Here is an 18,848-nt window from a genome sequence, read left to right as displayed (position 1 = left end):
CCTGGAAATTGGATCTCACCTGCCTCTCCCCTGTGCCTGGATCCAGGTTGTACATATATGGAATGGTTCACATGTACTAAAAGAGCTGTTACAGACATTAGCTCTTCCTATAATCTTAAATGAAACATACCCCCCAGAATCAAAGCTGGGTTGCAAAGTTGGTAGCGACACCTCTTGAGCTTCAGAAGTGAATTCTTTAACTGTAGCAAGGAAGATTCCTGTGTAATTTTTTTTCGTACTGATTAGTTAGATTATCCTATGTTTGGCTAAATATTCAGGAAAGGTGGAGAAAGAAAGTAATGGTTTTCCTATTTCAATGAATTTTTGCCTAATCTGTCAGATGCTGAGTAACTCCAGGCTCTGTCACAGGAAAACAACAATAGATACTATCCTAAAATATTAAGAAAGGACTGAAAACATTTTCACAGTTTTCAGGCTGCCTTTTTCCAGTAACAAAGTACATTTGACCGATTCTAATTAAACCAAAAGTCTTAGCTGCAAACTAAACTTATGTTAGAAAACATTTTATTATTCTGTGCACTCGTGTAATTGAAAATATAAAAATAATTTTTAAAACCCTCCCAAATTCCAGTGGCTTTAGAAGCCCTTATTTGTTTGCTTGAAAGATGTGAAAGAAGCTTGAAAGAAGTACTGAAATCCTTTGATCTCACATACTGGCAAAGTTCAGATTGACTTCTTGGGAGCCACCAAGTGACCCTAGCTGTCTTAACTGCCGCGGGCTTTTCCAGCCCTACAGTATATTTAAGCTGCCCAGCTTTGTGTTTGACAGGTATGATCTTGTACTGTAGACAGCAGAAGAGCAGGATCCATCTCTGAGAAGTTTCTCAGCTTTTCTAGATTTCCTCATCAGATTCATTGATAAAAGCAAACTCACGTACTGCAGCAGACTGAAAGGCAAATTGCAAATGCCAGGATTTAATAGAATCAAGGAGTCCATAGTTGCAGGCAGCAAGCTTCGCTTCTTTTTCAAAATTTCTGTGCTGTAACTACCTCAAGTTTATTCAAAGTGTGAAAACTGGGCAGAAGGTAGAATCATTAGGAGAAATGAGTCTGAACTGAAGCTGCTTTGTATTCCAACACTGAAAAGAACATTTCCTCAGATTTTTTTTTCACCCTAATTTGAGGAGTAAACTATGACTTTCTAGGCTTTAATACATACTCATTTTTCAAAGACTAAGCTTTTATTCCGGAAGTATATATGCAAATATACCTATACTCTCAAATACTCTCTTCTGTCAAGGAATTAGAGCTACATGAAGTAACATTTTATTTATGCTTGAGTACAGACTTCAGAAGTATGTTACAGGATTCATTAAAGATCTTCTAAATGTAGGAAAAAAGAATGTCTAACAGTATGTTAAGTTGTTCAGGGAGTTTATGCCCCGAAAAGAATGGCCAAATAGTCAACCAGAAGCATTTGTGGGTCAAACGATGACACTCCACTTCAGATAAAGTAACTGGGGAGTGCTTTTACTGTCTGAACATTGGCTGTACCTGGTAGAAAAAAGATCAGGTGTAGTTTAAACAAAAAAGAAGTGGCTAGCATCTTTCTTTTCTGTTACATGTGTACCGATCTTTTAATTGTAATTTAGCTATAGATTCTATATTCTTTCTCTCTATTATTTACTTCATGAAATAAAATTGAGTGAAGGTCAAAATGAAAAGGTGGTTATTACCCTTAGGTTGCAATGGAGGAGGCAGATGTGTGGGGTAAGATGATAGCTCTGGTTCTGACTCAAGCTCCCAGATGGGTAACTAGTTTTTATTACATTCTTAATCCATGCTCCTTCCCAATCTAAAAGAGATCCCTATACAGAAATGGTATTTGTCTGCTTCTCCCCATCCATCTGTTTAATAACCTCTAAATGCCATAGTAGATGAGTTGCAATAGTGAGGGAATCTGCAGCACCAGGACAGAGACTGCTTGAGGTCAGGGAGGAAACTGCTTCATTGTTTGCATTTTAATAACTCAGGGCTCACATGAAATCAAAACTCTGTCACATTTAGGTGGTGTTATAACCTATGTCAAGCTCCTGAGGACATTTACAAAGTAGCCAAGTCTGACAAAGCTGGAGTAATTAATTATGACTAAACTAAGTCAATGATACAGTGAGGAGTTACCAATTTTTCCTTACCCCTTGAGCCGCATCCTGAAACCTGAGGGGACCACAGAGCCCTGCACTGCGGACGTGATGCCCCAGACCTCGGTCACAGCTCGATGTGCAGCCGGCCAGACCTTGTACCAGCTCGGCCTTTCTGCCTGTCGTGAGGCGGAGACCTGCAGTGCCCGTCGCCGGAGCTGCATGCGAGCTGCTGGCAGCTCCAAACCAGTACATGAGTCATCTTTATCTGGGGCGCACTGCTGGCTTCTGTCTGCTCTGATGATGTGAACTGTAGGTGTTTTAAAACAATGCACAGATATATGTAGATACTTGCACAGTTTTCCTATCTTAAGCATAGAAAATAACATTGTAAACCAGTGTTAGTAGTGTTTTAACATTTAGCATGTCTGAATGGAAATTGTTTCTAAATGTTCCTACGTGTTTTCCTTCACAGTCTTTATGAATGCAGCAATACCAATTGCAGCTGTACTTATAGTAAGTATGGACTTTTCTAAGTAGTGTTAATTACAACTGCATTTTTCAAGTATAAGTGGTGTGGAAATGAGGAAGGAGGAGGACAGGATTGCAGACCTGCTACACGTTTGCAATTCTTCTGGGAGAGGATGGAAAATGCCCACTTGTCGTCTGTGACCAGAAGCAGCCCAGAGTATGCAGCACTCCCCGAAACTGTTAAGAGAGTATAAATTAAGATTCTGTAAATGAAATGCTTATGAAATTTGAAGTCTTTGTGCATTTCATTCTTTATGACAAAACGCTGATGATGATGATTTCTGTCTCTTTGTAGACATTTGTGGTCCATGCTCATCTGACAACGAAGGCTGACTTCTCCCCATCAGTGGCATTTGCCTCCATCTCCCTGTTTCATATTCTTGTGTCTCCATTATTTCTGCTCTCCAGTGTGGTTAGATCCACTGTCAAAGCATTAGTAAGGTGAGAACTGTGAAATTAATGTCTTTGCTACCACCTCTTTGACTTTTGAGAATGTGTCTATTGCTCATTTTGCAATTCTAAGTTTAGAAACAGTGTGGTGATTATTTACCTGTTGTTGTAAATTGCTTCCCAGCTTTTTGCTTTGCATGGTTCTCTTAGTTGTAGCATGTAGGCTGAGTTCTTTGCTAATAGTTGTCACAACCAGTATTCAGTGGTCCGCAGCTAGTACTTCATTATGTAGGATGGGTTGAGCTATATCGATACTGCATGCAACATATATGTGGTAGAAGGAAAGGAACTGAAAACCTCCTGAGGATTTAGTTTTGTAAATCGTGCAAATATTTCCTCACATCATACATGCAGGAGGGGAAAAAGGTAATCACAAAAGCACATGTGTTTCAGCGTGTATCTCTTGGGCTGTGCTCAGCCCTCCCACCCACTGCCTGAGAGGTTGCCTGCTGGTGCAGAGTTAGACTTAATCAAATAAACAAAAAAACCCACATAAAAATCGCTGTTAAGTGTGACAGTAAGGTAATATGTAAATGTCTACTCCAGACTTGATGAATTCTTAATTTCTTATGAACATGTTAGTCTGAGTGTTCAAAACCTCAAATAACCAGTAGAGCTGCTGTTTCACTGGGAGTTTTGCTTTAAATATCAACAGATTTGTGTAAAAAAACTCTTAATGCTTTTCATATGCAGTGTAACTCTGCCCGACTGATAGGAGAGGAAGAGTGAGTCTGGGCTTCTTACTTTATTGGGACTTTTTTGTGCCCTTCAATATAGCTGTCTTAAGAGCTTGTCTAAACTAAGAGCCAGATACTGGGCACCAGCCCTTGCTTAATTACCTTTGTGTCACGTTGGAGATGGAAAGGAGACTACAGCAGGAGGCTGAGCTTGCCCTCGCTGTTTCAAAATTCCCTGACAGTGCAAAGTCACAGCTGTGTCCTCTCTCCTAACAAGTGTGAAATCTGAGAGCGTCGGTGGCTGACATGAAATGTTCTGCAGCCACTGTGGTGGTAGTCCCCAGAGTCATGGCAAATGGTGATGCTAAGATTGCAGCCAGCAAAGTAGCTGGAGGCTCACACTGGCACTGGTAACGCACATTTATTTTGGCTTGTCTAAGGATTTCTTTGTAAATGAATTGTGTGCCTGTTAATGCTGCAGGAGCAATTCTGAAGTAATTAGTATCAACTAACTAGTAATTGTTGCTAGCCGGGAGTTCTTCATGAGTTATTCTGTAGTTATCTTCTTGTTAGCAGGCTATTGCCCTGCCATTTTGTAGTGCAGACAGGAATCCCCTGGTTTAGCTCTGTAACAAAGTTGATGTGATCCCCGTCCTCCTGGCGGGCTGCGTGACAGTAACCCAGGCAGTGTTCAGAGTGCGTTGCTCCTCAGTGCTACTCTAGCTGTGTCTTCTGAGTACCCCATCCATCAGCGCAGTATTTTGGAACCATGTGCCAGATATTTTCAACACAGGTGGACACGTGCTTACCTAAATAGTTTGGTAAGTGTGAAAAAGCAAGAGTTACTAGCTGTATTTGTGCCAGTTGAGCACAGCTAATGTTTACTTGTTATCACTGTGTCCTTCTAATAAGATCAGGTAAAGGTAAGCTTACTTGATAAAGTCGTGCTTCAGCTTATTTTAGGCTGAGATATTCTAAATTATCAAGTGTACAAGACAGCTTCTCCTGTAGTGACTGAAAGGAGCTGCCTAAGTGAAGATGATCCAGCTGTGGAGTGGGTGTTACTGGCTTTGCATCTCAGGCACTCACAAACCCTGCTCTGTTAATATTGGCTACAGTCTCTGATGCTAGATGCTGTTAAGGACAATAATCTCCACAAATAAACTTGTCAGTATCTTGAGTCATTACACATGTGCCCAGTTGCAAAGCATCCTCATGGATTGTCATTGACACTATCAGAACACCTGTGTGATTGATTTCAATGGTAAAACAGATTTAAAGCTCCTGTTTCACATAGGGCCATGGTAAACTTTCCAAGTTATGGGGCTACGGTGTTTGCTTCTGAGAGGGGGAACTGTTGAAAGTCTTTAAGAAGGTGATAAATTCTGTTTTCTCTTTGAAAAGCTTTTTTTTTTTTTACTATGTAGTGTGCTTGTGCTATTGAAAATTAAGACTGAGCAGGTCTTCAAGGACAAAGGGTTCAGCATACAATTTTCCATCAGCAAAGGTCAAGTAGCAAGTGGCATTCTGTATCTTACTGCATTTAATATGAAACCACTTTTCCAGTCAGCTGTGCAAATAACCATGTTTTAATCAATACATCTATTCTGTGGCTTAAAAATAAGCTCCCCTGTGGAGATATTGCAATGCTAGTGAAATTGTGATGTCAGCAAGAGCTCTACAGAGAATGTACTTTTTTTATTCTTTAAGAATATAGAATGGTGTGGCATCCTGAAATATGAGTTGCTGTCTCTAACAAAAGGTTTTCTCACAGCTGTACTGTTGGCACAGGAGCCAGCAGTTCCAGAATTAAGCAGAGTGTTGGGCAGAGGGCTTGCAGAGAGAAGTCTTGGCACTTCAGTACTGCCACCTTGATACACAACCAGAGAGCAGAGAGCAAAATCAAACTATTGAATGGCTTACTAGAGACATGGTCTTATTTGAGTATGTGTGGTCCAAGAATGTGTTTGCTGTCTTCTCTTCCTCCCCCTCTAGACCCTGGAGTAGATGCACAGGGTCCTTCTCTGTCTGCTCTTTCTATCTTCAGAGCAATTATTCAAATGTCAGTGTAGTTTTACTATAGAGAATGTAGGAGCAGCCGCACACAAACTCCATATAGGCAGCATCTAAACCATCACTTGGTACATTTAAAGGCATTTAAAATGTTCTTTTAAACATTTTTTTCACTGAACAAAAAAGGTAAGATTATTCCTAGCTGTGCTTTTCAGAGCTTTGTGCACATAGGTAGAAATATCTCTACTGACAGGGCTTCTAATTTCTGCCTTTGAGACAACAGACTTTCCCATTACGGATTTTGGCCTGACATCGAGCCTGAGTTCATTATTACTCCTCTTCGTCCATCCCAAATACTCATTCTCCCCGTTTTCAGTTTCTTAGATGGTAGTGCCTGCTCTTGCTGAATTCACCCCTGTGTGTATCTCTTAGTCCTCAGATGCCATTAACAAGTGGGCAGGTTGGCAGAAAAACTGTAGAACCAGTTGTTTCTTATGGAGTCCCTGGGTGGCTTCCACCCCTCCTTGCAGGACAAGTGCCAGCTGTGTGGAGCCTGCTTTAGGTGGTGCTGTAATGCCTTGGTCCAAGCACTGTTTTGGCACCAGCGAGGTATCTCATGAGGTTCTTAGAGGAAACTAGGTCTCCTCCTGAAGAAGAAATCCTTGGCAGTGGAACGCAAAATAAATGCTGGATTTTTAATTTTTATTTTTTAAGATTTGCATTCGAACAGACAGATAGCCATGTGTCACTGTGCTACAGTGGCGTCATTTGTCTGTTTCTCTCCAATTAGCCTAAAGCTATTTATATTGATTTTTTTATATTGAAATAATTTTTTTCAGCCCTTGTCCATAAATTTATTTTTAGGAACTTAAGGCCTTCTGGCACTTTATAATTTCGGAGACTGATAGTTAACTTATTTCTAGCTGATTGAGCCCCTTTGATGTTGAGTTCATGATTCAATCTACTTCCTTTACAAATTCAATTTGCTGTCCCTGTGAGTAGATTAGACATACATTTTACAAAGTCAGGTACAGAGGTAAAATTGATGTAATGATCTGTTAAATGTCATAATAAAGGCACATTATCTCTTAGCTAATTAAATCTTAAGCAGCTTGTGAAGATTTTATGCCTTCTCCTTTGTTGCTGGTTGTCAGAATTCCTTTTATATCTCATCTGTTGAACACTCTTCTGTTAAGCTGTATTACTTTATCATGTTACCTCGTACACATCATATTTCATCATAGCTCGTTGAATTTAGCTCACAGCGTAGAGATTTCATCAGACTGCTAGTGTTCATAAGACTGTTCAGTAGAACTGACCGTGCAACACTTCAGTAACATAAATGACATTAATTCTACTTCAGCATGTGGCTTCAAAACAAGCTGCTTTGTAGCTGGTTCTGCATCCCACCAAATGCCTGAAAAAAGTTTTTTTTTGTGTAATCTCTCTGGTCATATCAGAAAAGACAAGACTTAAGAAGCATCTGCACAAACTGTTAAAATATCATAGCTGTTAATAGACAACAGGGCAGCTTTTGTCAGCTTCCTTGCAGCAACTCCTTGCACGTTTTTGTATGCCTGTAACAAAATGAAAATGAACAAACTATGCAGCAGACAGTGGCTGAAGTACAAAGGGGATGATGCTCCATAATAAACATTGCAGTGGACAAAAGTTTTGCATTCCAAGTTCAGGTGTGATTCTCTTTTTTTCCCTTTCAGTGTGCAGAAACTGAGCGAATTCCTGTCAAGTGAAGAAATTGGAGAAGAGCATGATAAATCTTCAGAGCTAAGAAGTGCAGATAATCACAGCAAATACCAGGCGGTGGTGAGTAATGCTGTTTAATTGCAAGTGAAGTGGCTGGAGTAATTTGTACCCAGAATAAATTTTTTACTTTTCCATTTCCTACTGGATATTTTTTGCAATTGCAAAACCTCTTTTTTATATCCTGAACTGTATAGGTCATAACATGGTTGCTTGTGTTAGGGACATTTTGCTGGTACTGCTACCAATTACTGCTTATTTCTGTCTTTCTGATCTTGCACAGCCACTCAAAGTTGTTAACCGCAAGAGGCCTGCCAGGGAAGACTGGAACAATTACAGCTCTCACATGAGAAGACCCATTAGCATCACAGAAGCAGATGATTTTTGTGTAAAGGTGATATGAAGGTCACTCTAATAACACTTACTATACCTCACTAATAGTCACTTCTGTATTCTGACATCAGTTTCAAGTTCAAGAACCAGCATTTGATGTGAACTGTCAGACACTTGTGCTCATGTCAGAGATTAACCTCCACCTTTCTTTGCTATGCCTTTCATTTTAAGAATTGACTATTGACCTCTATATTGTGATCAGCCTCTAGATTTTGCTCAGCAATTTTCGATTTGAAGTGTTTAAGTCATCAGCCCTGTTCTCATGACAAAAATTTCCAACTTAGAACATAGAACAGCCCCGGTTGGAAGGGACCTTGAAAGATCATCTGGTCCAACCTTTCATGTATTTCAGACTCTTTCTTCCACTTCCAATGCCTGTAGAGAAAAATGGTATGAAGAAAATGGAAAATAATTAGTTTTAGACATTTCTAAAATAATCTTGTCACGGGCCTTCCCTTCATCCTTTGGAATTCCTAGTAGCCTTTCAACATGAACTAACAGTCAAAGGCCTAACTTCTTTGAAGAAAAAATTAAAATTACACATGCCACTTTGAAGACTGATGGTCTTGATTTGCTATAAACTGTCCAGAAGTAATAAAAATCATGATGGTTATTACAGTGATGACACTGTTTATTTAGGAAGTCTGCTATTACATTTGCATTTCTGGCACAAGAGAAAGAATAATCCAGTTTCATGGGAGTAAGTAGGACAACTGATAGTGCTTTCAGGATTTCTTTTTTTTTTTTTAGAGGCTGTCATCTGACATGCTGCTTTGGTGCAGGGTTCTTCTTGAATAGACTTCCAGGAAAATAAGAGGAATATTTCGGAGAGGTTTTTTGGGGGGGTATCAAAAGACAGCCTGGAGTGACAACAAAAGAGTTTGTCGCAAAGGAGAGGCCGGAGCAGTAACCTCTGTAAGGCCAGTATTTATAAGGTCTTGAATAGGAAGCCAGGACTAGCTATAATCTTTGGCTCCATCTGCTGACATTGTTGTCACCGGTGGTACCTGGGTCAGGGATCTGTGGTTTCTAAGTACGTCTGTCTGCAACTCGTTGCCCGTGAAGGGGCATTTTTTGAGAGAGGATCTTCTGGCTGCCTTCAGTCATCTAGAGGGAGGAACACTGCACTTCCTTTTGCTCATTTTTTCAGGTTGTTTCCCAAGATAAGAGTATCACTTTTTTTTTTCTCCAGGGAGAGGTAGAAGTGTCCTGTTCCACTCTTCTGAGATCAAAAAATGTTGTACCTCGCATTGCTGAAAGGCTTTGAAGGCTTCAGTGGCTTTGAAAAAGTGAGAGAAGAGGGTCCTGTATAAATACAGGCCTTTTAAAATTGTCTCCTGTTTCCTATTTTTCACAGTATCCATGGAAATCTCTTCCATTTAAAGACCTGAACAGGCTTTGTTTCTTGTTTTTAGTCTTCCTCAGTGAAAAGATTTCTGTATCTAGTAAAACCTAGGTTATCTGAGAGTCATATCAAAAATAAAAAGGAAAATCCCATAATAGGCAGCAACATCTAATTTCTGTGGAAAGTTCTACATATCTGCTTGGAATTTGGACTGTATAATTGTTGTATATGCTGCAGTGTGTCTAGAGTGACATTCAGTGCTCTGCAGAGAGCAATCTGTGACTCTGTATATAATTTAATAGTATGGTAATCATTTCACTTTTTTCATGTGCCTGCCTACAAATAACAAAACCCTTAACAGCTTCTTTTTCCTTAGGATTCTCCATAATTTTCTAATCGTGCTTGTTTAGAGTTCAGAGATTCTTGCACATCAGAATACAAGCCTTTACAAAATCAGTCACTTGAAGATCTGTTTCCTGCATTGAGCAAAGGCTAACTCTGTTCCTGTGCTCAGTGTAATGAAAACAGAAGTGTCTGATGTCGAAACAAGAAGTCAGCTCTAAAACCAGTTTTCTGTTTCTTGTTTCTTTCCATCTTGGCATATAGATAGCAAATGGGTTTTTCACTTGGACACCTGAAGGACCTCCAGCATTGTCCAACATTGATATCCGAATCCCTCAAGGTACAAAATGACATCACATGTACAGAATAAGATGTTTTTCCGTGAGCATTTGGTGAATCGGAAGCTTATATACGCCTTTTTCTCTCACAGGTCAGCTAACAATGATTGTAGGACAGGTTGGCTGTGGTAAGTCATCTCTCTTGCTCGCCATACTTGGTGAGATGCAGAAGATCTCTGGGAACATATTCTGGAGCAGGTAGTGCTATTTATAAATTCAAGCTTGAGTTGAATAGTAATGCAGAAAAAAAGCCAAAATCTATCCTGGGAACCTTTTTGTGGAGTCAGGGGTTTTGTAGGTGTACATTCAAGATACAGACCTTACCCTATCAGTAGGGGAACACATCAGAAAGAACCTCCAGCCAGGGTCAAACAAGGTGTCTGTTCCATTAATGGGAATAGATAACCGTACTTGGGCATTTTGCACTCCAGCAACATAACTTGAGTGAAATCATAACTAATTTGGAATCAGAATTAATTAGCTGAAGTGTTGTGCTGCTATGGAATGGCATTTACACTTTCAGGCCTGAGCTCATGTCTTTGAATGGAACTATAAAGAGGTACTGGCTCACCAGGAGCAGTCCTTGGCTGTGCTTTTAGATGTGTGCTCCATGCCAGCACTGCCCTAGTGCCTGAGAGAGATTTTTATAAGTGGCAGTGACTCAGGGTACTCCCCACAGTGCATCCTGCCCGATTTGACAAGAGAGGGATAGTCTTGTCCTTCCCTGCCTTCCCAAGGGGACACAGCAGCTGTGCTCTGACAGCCAGATACAGGCTGCGCTTGTGTGTGTCTTCTGTTCTGGCTATGAAGGGAGGAAAAAAATGCTAACAAACTCCAACAGCTCTACTGTTAGGACTTGGTCTCTTGATCCTCAAACTAAGTGGCAGATGGTATAATATATTGTTACTTCTGTGTGTGATTTCCAGTAAATCGCTGCCACCTCTAGTACACTGCCTGATCAATGTGTGAGAATGTTTTTGACCTGTTAATTTTACATTACTAGATTTCCTAGCCATACAGACTATGCTTTGCCTTTTGGGATATTTGTAGGTAAAGCTTGACAAACTGCAGGAGAAACTAGAGAAACAATTTTATTTCCAACTGATTGGGAATGAAGGAACAACAGTGCAACTGTAAGTCTAATCCATGCACTCTGATGGACAGAGGGTCTTTGTTACCCAGTGGGTTCTGCACTGATTTTGTGAAACAATTCTCACAAATTCCCTGAGTGTTTGTAGACAGATATTATTTATATTCAGCCTTCATGCATAAGCCAGTCACCCTACTTAAGAGTTGCACATGCTTTAATAGTAATAGTACAGGGAAGGAAGGTTCCCTAGTTTATAGGTAGAGAAAATGAAACGTAGGAAGATGACCCTTTCAGCTGGTGAGGGAGGCAAGAACAGAAGCCAAAGTTCCAGAATGTGTTGATCTATCCACTAAAACATACTTTCCTAAGCAGAAAATCAGCATATGTTGAGGAATCGTGTAGAATCCCTGCAGCCTGATTAGGTGAACTAATTTCATTTCAACAAGGCTGTAATTTTTTACAGATGACATAACATGATTAAGAAGTGTAATTTGAATGTCTGATGCTAAACTAAAACAGATGACATGATGGTTCTGATCAGACCGTGGTTTTAAATAGCACTTGTTTAGAAGCATGTACTTCACAACAGTGTAAAGGTCAGAACTGGTTTTCATGTCTTCTATATGTTACAAAGTATCACAAGGTAAAATTCAGTTGTTATCACATTTGCTTTGCTATCTGTCAGATATGTATAAAGGGGCTTGTGGCTGAAACAATCTTAGCACTGTAAGTGCTGGCTGCACTGGGACAGATTATGTTTTGTCTCCTCTTTCAGAGCTGCTACCATGTGCACTCATCTATTCAGAACGATGGATGCAGTCAGTGTAGGCTGGCACACCTGTGTTGTAAAGCTATCAGATGAAAGCTTCCTTAATTTGATAAGAAAATACTAAAGCCTGACCAGGTACATGCAACATTATCCCAGGTTCAAGGAGAGTAGTCTTATCAAGTAATCATCGGAGCTTGTAGCCTTAGCTCAGGCAATAAAATGTGTCACCAAAACCAGGAAGATCCTTGTTACAGCTCTTTGTTCAGGATGAGATGAGTGCTTGGCTTCAGTCGTTCCCATTACAGAATAGTCCTGAATTATTTCATTCCAAATTTCCTTCCCCTTCCCTTCCTCCAAGGTCACAGCTATGAAGATGAAGGATACATCCTGCTGACATGTCACTCAGTGCTCAGGAAATCTGGATTCTATTCCTGGCCTTTCCCTTGGTCTAATATAGGATAACCTTGCACAAGTCATTTCCCTCCTCTGTGCCTCCATGCTCTATTGATAAAACAGGATTAACTGCATATCATCTTTGTTTGCTTCCTATAAAAAAATATTTGTCTCAAAACATTAAAAAGAAATTTAATTTATTTCTGGACTAGGAATCAGGTAATCAGAAGTGCCCATTTGTGATTTTATTTTGTTGTTTGTATTACACTGTGTGCCTGAAAGATCAGGGCCCAGATTACTGCCCCTTATCCAAAGCAGGCTAAGAGCATCTCAGCATAAATATTTGATAATATGGTTAGAGATTAACAAAAATAGAGAAATCATTATTTACACTCTGAAGAGATGGTAAATAGTATTGATTTGACTGGTTATTGAGTAAATAATTATAGAATATGCCATGCTAATTTCTTCTGGATGGTATCTCACTTTAAATAGTCCCAGTTCAAGTCCAGGGAGCAGTTCATAGTATAAGACTTTTTGGAGTAAATAATATCAGAAAATTGACCTAAAGGATAAATACTTTGCTCAAACAAAATTACGTCATATGTTTCTAAACTGGACATATATACTCCCATGTGAATCTAGAGTCTTTATCATGTGAAGGAAGTGCTAGATTTGTTAAGATTGCTAACAGTAGATTTTCTTCTGCTCAATGTGGAGTTGACTGTTTTCATCAAATGACAATATTTTAAAGTTATTTTGATGCCTAAAGTTACATTGATTTTTATAAATACATGTTTACTTGAGTTTTCAGAAACATCCAGGTCCTTTATTTAAATTGGAAATAGAGATCTGAAGGCTTGAAAATCTCAGTAGGCACATATTTGCACCTTTAGACATCCATATGCCTGGAAGAAATTAGATCTAGACCTCATCATCCAACATGCAATACTTTGAAATTTCAAAACTGGTAGAAGATGAGTGCATCCTTAATTGCCAGGAGTATGCAGGGAAAAGGAAGGATAAAATGAAGTCAAAGTGTGTTGAAAAGGCTGAGATAGAACTCCAAATGGAAGATTCATTTCTTGCAGCTACAGAACAGAAACACAGACCAGGGAACTGATCTACCAGTACTTGCATGTGAGAATAGTGGCACCTGTGGCTGTCTATAGGAAAAGAACATGGTTACCAGGGGGAGTTGGGACACTGCTGTGTGCTGCGGCATCTCCTGTCGCTCTGGGAAGCGTTGGTGCCCTGTGAGCACAGTGCTGTGCCCCACTTTCGGAACAGAAACTGGAGCCCAGTTGCCCACCTGCAGTAAGCACAGGTAGGCTGTGCTGGGCCTGCCACGAGGGACCCTGGCTGAGCTTTGCTTCTGGAGCTACTTCGATGGATTACATGAGCTGCAGAGCTCTCCGCCTGTCTCAAGGGCTGGTGTAGGAGAGCACCATGGAGAGGGAGCCTCTGTCACGCACAAACACTGCATGTCACAAGTTACCAGGGTGTTCCCTGGCCGCCTGCGGGGTGGTCCGTGAAGCAGGAACCACTGTTTGTTGTTCAGGGTCCCTGTGCTGTGCATGGAAGGGCTGGAAAATATAGTCCCTGTTTCAGCCCCTTGATAGTTTCTGTAAAGAATGTGTTGCTATTTAATGATATGCAACAGGTTCATGGGTTTTTGGTGCCACTGAGTTCACCGAGTCACCAAAGACCAGTGGAGTGTGAGGTAACTGTGGAAAACCTTTGGTCAGTACGCTGGCCTTTGGCATAAAGTCACTAGTGGCTGGCTGGCACTCTCAAATCCTACAATAAATTGAACTTAGATATGGTTATTGTTTACTGTGCATTAACTTTTTGGAATTGTCTCAAACCAGCCTTTTAACCTGCAGGTAGTTTTCTTTCCTGGATGTTTATAAGCAATTGGTGTTACCAAAAAGTTAATGAGACTGTTCTCTTTAAAGCAAGAAAATCTTTGTTCCTTCTTGATTTTGTTGATATCACTTGACACACAGATTTTTCATTCTTTTCAAGGGAAGTGAATTTAGCATCAGTAATAAGTATGGCCAGCCATGCTCACAAAACTCTGTGAACATCTTGGTACATGCTCAAAAATAGCAAAAACAAAACCTAGGGCATCTCAGTTCTGTTAGCACCTGTAGGATAGAGGGGAGGTGATTTTATTTGTTGACTCAAATTAAATGTTTATAATGAAAAAAACTGTCCCCAAATTTTTTTTTGTCTGCTAAAATCAAGTCAGTTTGTATAGAAGGAACAGATGCTGCACTGCAGCTCTGTGATAAATACTGTTTGCAGTCTGTACACTAAGTGGAATTTAATAGTTTTTCTTTCTGGGGCAGATTGCCTGTGCTTGCTTAAATAAACAATCTTTGCTTTCTATTTGTGATGCAGCTGTACTTCTGACAGTGAGACGGGAGAAGATGTCAGGTACGGTATTGTACTGGTCTTCCTACTGAATCGATTGCAATAGAAGGAACCAAAGGTTTCTAAAATCTGTGCTTAACGTTTTCAGTGAGACCTCAAAATCAGTGAAACTGTATTCGCTGGCTTAAGATAAAATTTTTGAAACCACTTATGTGACTTACAAAGAGCTGGATTTCCTTTATGAAAACATTGCCCTTTGGCAACTTTGAAAATTGTATCCTAACTTTCCTGTACATCTTTGAAAATCCTCTTAAAGTCTGAACCAGATTATTCCCTAATGTTGCACTTTTAAAAATAGTATCGAGTATTGCTTTGAAGGTTTCATTTATTGAAGTAAATTCTTTCCATTACTCTTCTCCTCATTTTTTGCATCCTGTCACAAGTTTATTTTCTCACCTAGCATTCTTCAGGCACACTCAAACTGAGAAGTGTGGGGAGTAGCAGATTAGTCCATCTGTTGGCAAGGGATGCTTGCAGGGATATTATTTTTACCTGATTAACATAGCTCAGCTTGGATTTTGGGAATAGCTACCAAATGAACCGAGAGCAAAGCTTTCTGATGTGGTTGTGATTTTAGTGTGGCGCACGAACCTCTAGAATGGTAAAACTTGTAAAAGTGACAATCCTACCCCTGCTGAAGTCACGAGAACTTTGTGATTGAAATCAGAACAGGAACAATGTCATATGATGTCCCTTTTCTTGACTTATGCTAAACTGTGTGTCTTCTACTGACCAGAATATCTTCTTGGTTCTGTGATGCACCAAGTATTCTGCTTCCTTTTCTTTAGATTTACTAGCCTCTTCTCTCCCATTTATCTTTTTTCTAACTTGTTACCTGGTCAGACCAAGCCCTGCAAAACTTCTGCTCCTAGCCATGTGTAGTGTAAGAGGGACATCATGTATCTAATGACTAAGCCTCATGGTAAAGGATGCTGGAAATCTCACAGCTCTTTCTGTAAGAGAGGCTGCAATTTCTGTGCCAATTTAAAGTGAAACCATTTGAACTCATTAAGATACAAGAGAATTAGACATACATGTTTGAAGCTGCTAAGAGGATGGTAGAAAACAGTAAGATAACATGCACAATATGCAAAATATATTGATATATTTTAATATATATAACATACAAAATATATTTAATATGGCAAACATTTAAAAAGTAGGAAAGAATATTAGACTGTATGAAAAGATTACCTCCATTATCATAGGTTCTGGGAATCCTAGTTACGCTGGGTAAGTGCTGTAGGAATATGTCTGGTGGTGTCATTGCACTAACATCCTGTAGAACATTTTTGGCGCTCTCAGAACAGAGTATTGAGTATTTGCTCATAGGTGTGGATACTTTCTGAGATGTTACTTAGCACTTCTCAAGGCTGAAACTTTAGCCATACCTTTTTTAGGTCAATATCACATGGTACAAAATTTTAGCATATTTAAGAGAGTTTTATTTCTGTTATGCAGTCATTTTGTTGTATTTTTAATTATAGCATAGTGATTGTACTTTAAGGTACTATTTACATTGTGTAAAATAATTGATTAAAAAAAAAACCCCACAACTCACTTGTGTTTGTTTTCTGCAGCTCAGAGAAAGAATCTCCTATTGACACGGAATTCAGGTAAAACACTTCAAAAAATAATGGGAACCTCTAGTGGTCCCTTCCAACCCCAGCCATTCTGTGACTCTGGGAGCATTTCTCAGAAGTGTCTGCCCTTAATGAACTATTCCTCCTTTTAAGGCAAAGGGATTGTCTCTGTATGCAGCTACTGCAAGATTGAGAATTGAAAACAAGCAAGTGACCTTTGCAGTTTAATAACAGTAAAAAAGTATACTCCTGAATACACAGGACTGGCAATATCAGAATGTTCTATTACCCTCCATCAGGCTGAAAATAATGGAAGCATATTCTTCTGTTCATGCAGTAATAGTATAGGACAGAACAGGACACATTTCTCTCATCTGGAGAACATTTGATTTTGAGTTGTTGACTCATGTTAGAAATTCATGAATTGTGCAAAATAAGAAAGATAAACCCGTAGTAAGCAAAACAAAACACCCAGGGAAGTCTTTGCAGTGTATTATTTCCTCTACCATTATAATCGTAACTGTGTTGCATTATAAGTGCATCTATTTTGTTTTTAAAATCCCCAGCATTTCCGACTTGGTAGGTTGATTCATATATATGGACGTCCCTTAACTAGTCGTCTTTTCAGCGATCTTGAATGTGTACTGAGCCTAGTGGACTTAACAAAATGAAATGTGAAGATAGATTAATAACTTTAAACAAACAACCTTGACAATGTTATTTCTGATTCTAAATTAATGAACAGGCTGGATGCTGTATTAGCCAAAGCGCATAGTCTCTAGGGAGCTCAGGGAAGGTTTTTCCTACTTACTGTGAGGTTGGATTTTGCTGTCTGCCTCTGATAATTAAGAGGCTGCGGTTAGTCTATCTTGTGTTATTAAAGGAAAAAAAAAATACACTCCACTGTTGAAAATGCAAGTTTGTTTATCCAGTCTGGGGGTAGGAGGCGGTTACTTCCACATGCAGAATAAATTCCTCATAAGTCTTGTCTGTTAAGCCATTTGTTTGCATCCAGTGTAAGTGTGAAACCTAAGGCAGGTTCAAGGCAGGCTTTCAGAGAAAGTGTTGCATGCTCTGTTTCAGAATATTTTGTTCTCTGGATTTTTGGCCACATCTCTGTTTCATTATACGTTTTGTTTGCTTGCCCCTTTACTGTAAAAAGCCCTGTAGACATGCAACAGATTCTCCTGTGATCAGGTACTTGCAAGATTTTTGCTTATGTCAGAATATGATCTGCCCTGATATGTCATCCCAGTGTCAATTTAGATTAATTTAGAGGGGTTTACTAAATTCTGAGTCCATAATGAATTTTGGCAAGCTCATTGCTTGTTCCCAAATGTCTTGAAGTAATTGATTCTTCACTGATGGCCTAAAAGCAGCACGTAAGCCGGATGGTGATGGTGTTCCCAGGCATTGTGCTGGTTCTCAGGATGGAGTGCAGCTTACTGGCACTGCCCCTACTTTCACTGAACAAAAGAACACTTCTTACAAAAGTCGTAAAAACATTTTCCTCAAAACCTTGCTACTATTTTTCAAAAAATAAATTAGAAGTAACTTTTAAATCACCTTGAGAATTAAGAGCAGCAAAGACACAGTTTCAAGCAGTGAAGAGGAGGGGAAGGGAATACATGTTCATCTTGGAATGCTCAGAGCAATTTTTTCTCAATCACTGGGATGAGAATTTCACACTAATTGAAAAAATGCTTCCCTCTTGAGACAGAACTGAATGCTCTTTGAATTAAATTTTGGGGCTGCACACTGGGCTGCCTAGGGGATTATTTCTGTCTGTTGTTGTTTGGGTTTTTTTTTTGTTTCATTTTCCAGTAAAGAGAATTCATAAAATATAATTAAATTCTAATAAGCCATCAGACATTTGAACTTGGAATCATGTTAGCAGGGTAGTGTAACTGTGTGTTCTTTCAGGTCATCAAAGAAAATTAGATCCTATAATGATTTCTAAGCAAGCTTGGTGAAAGCCTGAAAAAATGAGCAGGGCAAGTGACTTTAACTCCTGATAAAAAAAGATAAAGTGCCTGGTGTATTTTGACAGCTTATGGTTTGAATTGCATTCAGGTCCAACTAGAAAGAGGCTGCTGTAATGGCTGTCGAGCAGACAAAGGCTACGTTTGGGTGAGAGGTCCTATCGTGTTATTGGATTAGCTGATATAGCTGGAAAGAAAACAGATATGCTTTTAGGTGTATGATCCCTCTTTTGGCCCTTTTCTGAAGAGACGGTGATATGCCAATGAGTTTTCCAACAGTATCAGTTGCTCTAATAAAAAATGTTGCCTTTCTCCCAGCTCTGCCTTTCTGAGGTCCTTGGTGCACAACAGCCAACAAAAGCACTAACTACTTCACTAGTAGGCAGATAGTTTTATTTTTAAATAGTAATAATAATAATAGCAACCCCGATGAAATAAAATATGTATGGTATAGATCCTGTTGACCATACCTGGTAAGTTGTCCCTTCGGATGGTACATTATGGGGGCAATTCCACGGGGAGAAATTCAGCAAATATTTTTTGTCTGTATTCTCTTTTCTTGTCTTTATAGACTTAGAATAATTTCTACACGTTATGACTCAAGTTCGCTTCTTGGAATGGGGAAAATAAATGGGGGGGG

General features: G+C 39.5%; 1 protein-coding gene across 1 annotated transcript in view; it reads left to right on the top strand.

Moving 5' to 3' along the window:
* Window positions 1–18,848, top strand: part of ABCC8 (ATP binding cassette subfamily C member 8) — a 77,037-nt gene that overhangs the window by 30,200 nt on the left and 27,989 nt on the right. The window contains exons 11-18 of the mRNA XM_026850167.1: window positions 2,578–2,618; window positions 2,929–3,074; window positions 7,492–7,597; window positions 7,818–7,928; window positions 9,879–9,954; window positions 10,045–10,150; window positions 14,611–14,646; window positions 16,224–16,259. Of these exons, the coding sequence (XP_026705968.1) occupies window positions 2,578–2,618; window positions 2,929–3,074; window positions 7,492–7,597; window positions 7,818–7,928; window positions 9,879–9,954; window positions 10,045–10,150; window positions 14,611–14,646; window positions 16,224–16,259 (658 nt within the window). The remainder of the gene's footprint in view (window positions 1–2,577; window positions 2,619–2,928; window positions 3,075–7,491; window positions 7,598–7,817; window positions 7,929–9,878; window positions 9,955–10,044; window positions 10,151–14,610; window positions 14,647–16,223; window positions 16,260–18,848) is intronic.

Source organism: Athene cunicularia (genome assembly GCF_003259725.1).
Source record: "Athene cunicularia isolate RWA chromosome 5 unlocalized genomic scaffold, athCun1 chr5_part2, whole genome shotgun sequence".
NCBI classification, from domain to species: Eukaryota; Metazoa; Chordata; class Aves; order Strigiformes; family Strigidae; genus Athene; species Athene cunicularia.
This window is presented reverse-complemented; position numbering and strand designations above follow the sequence as displayed.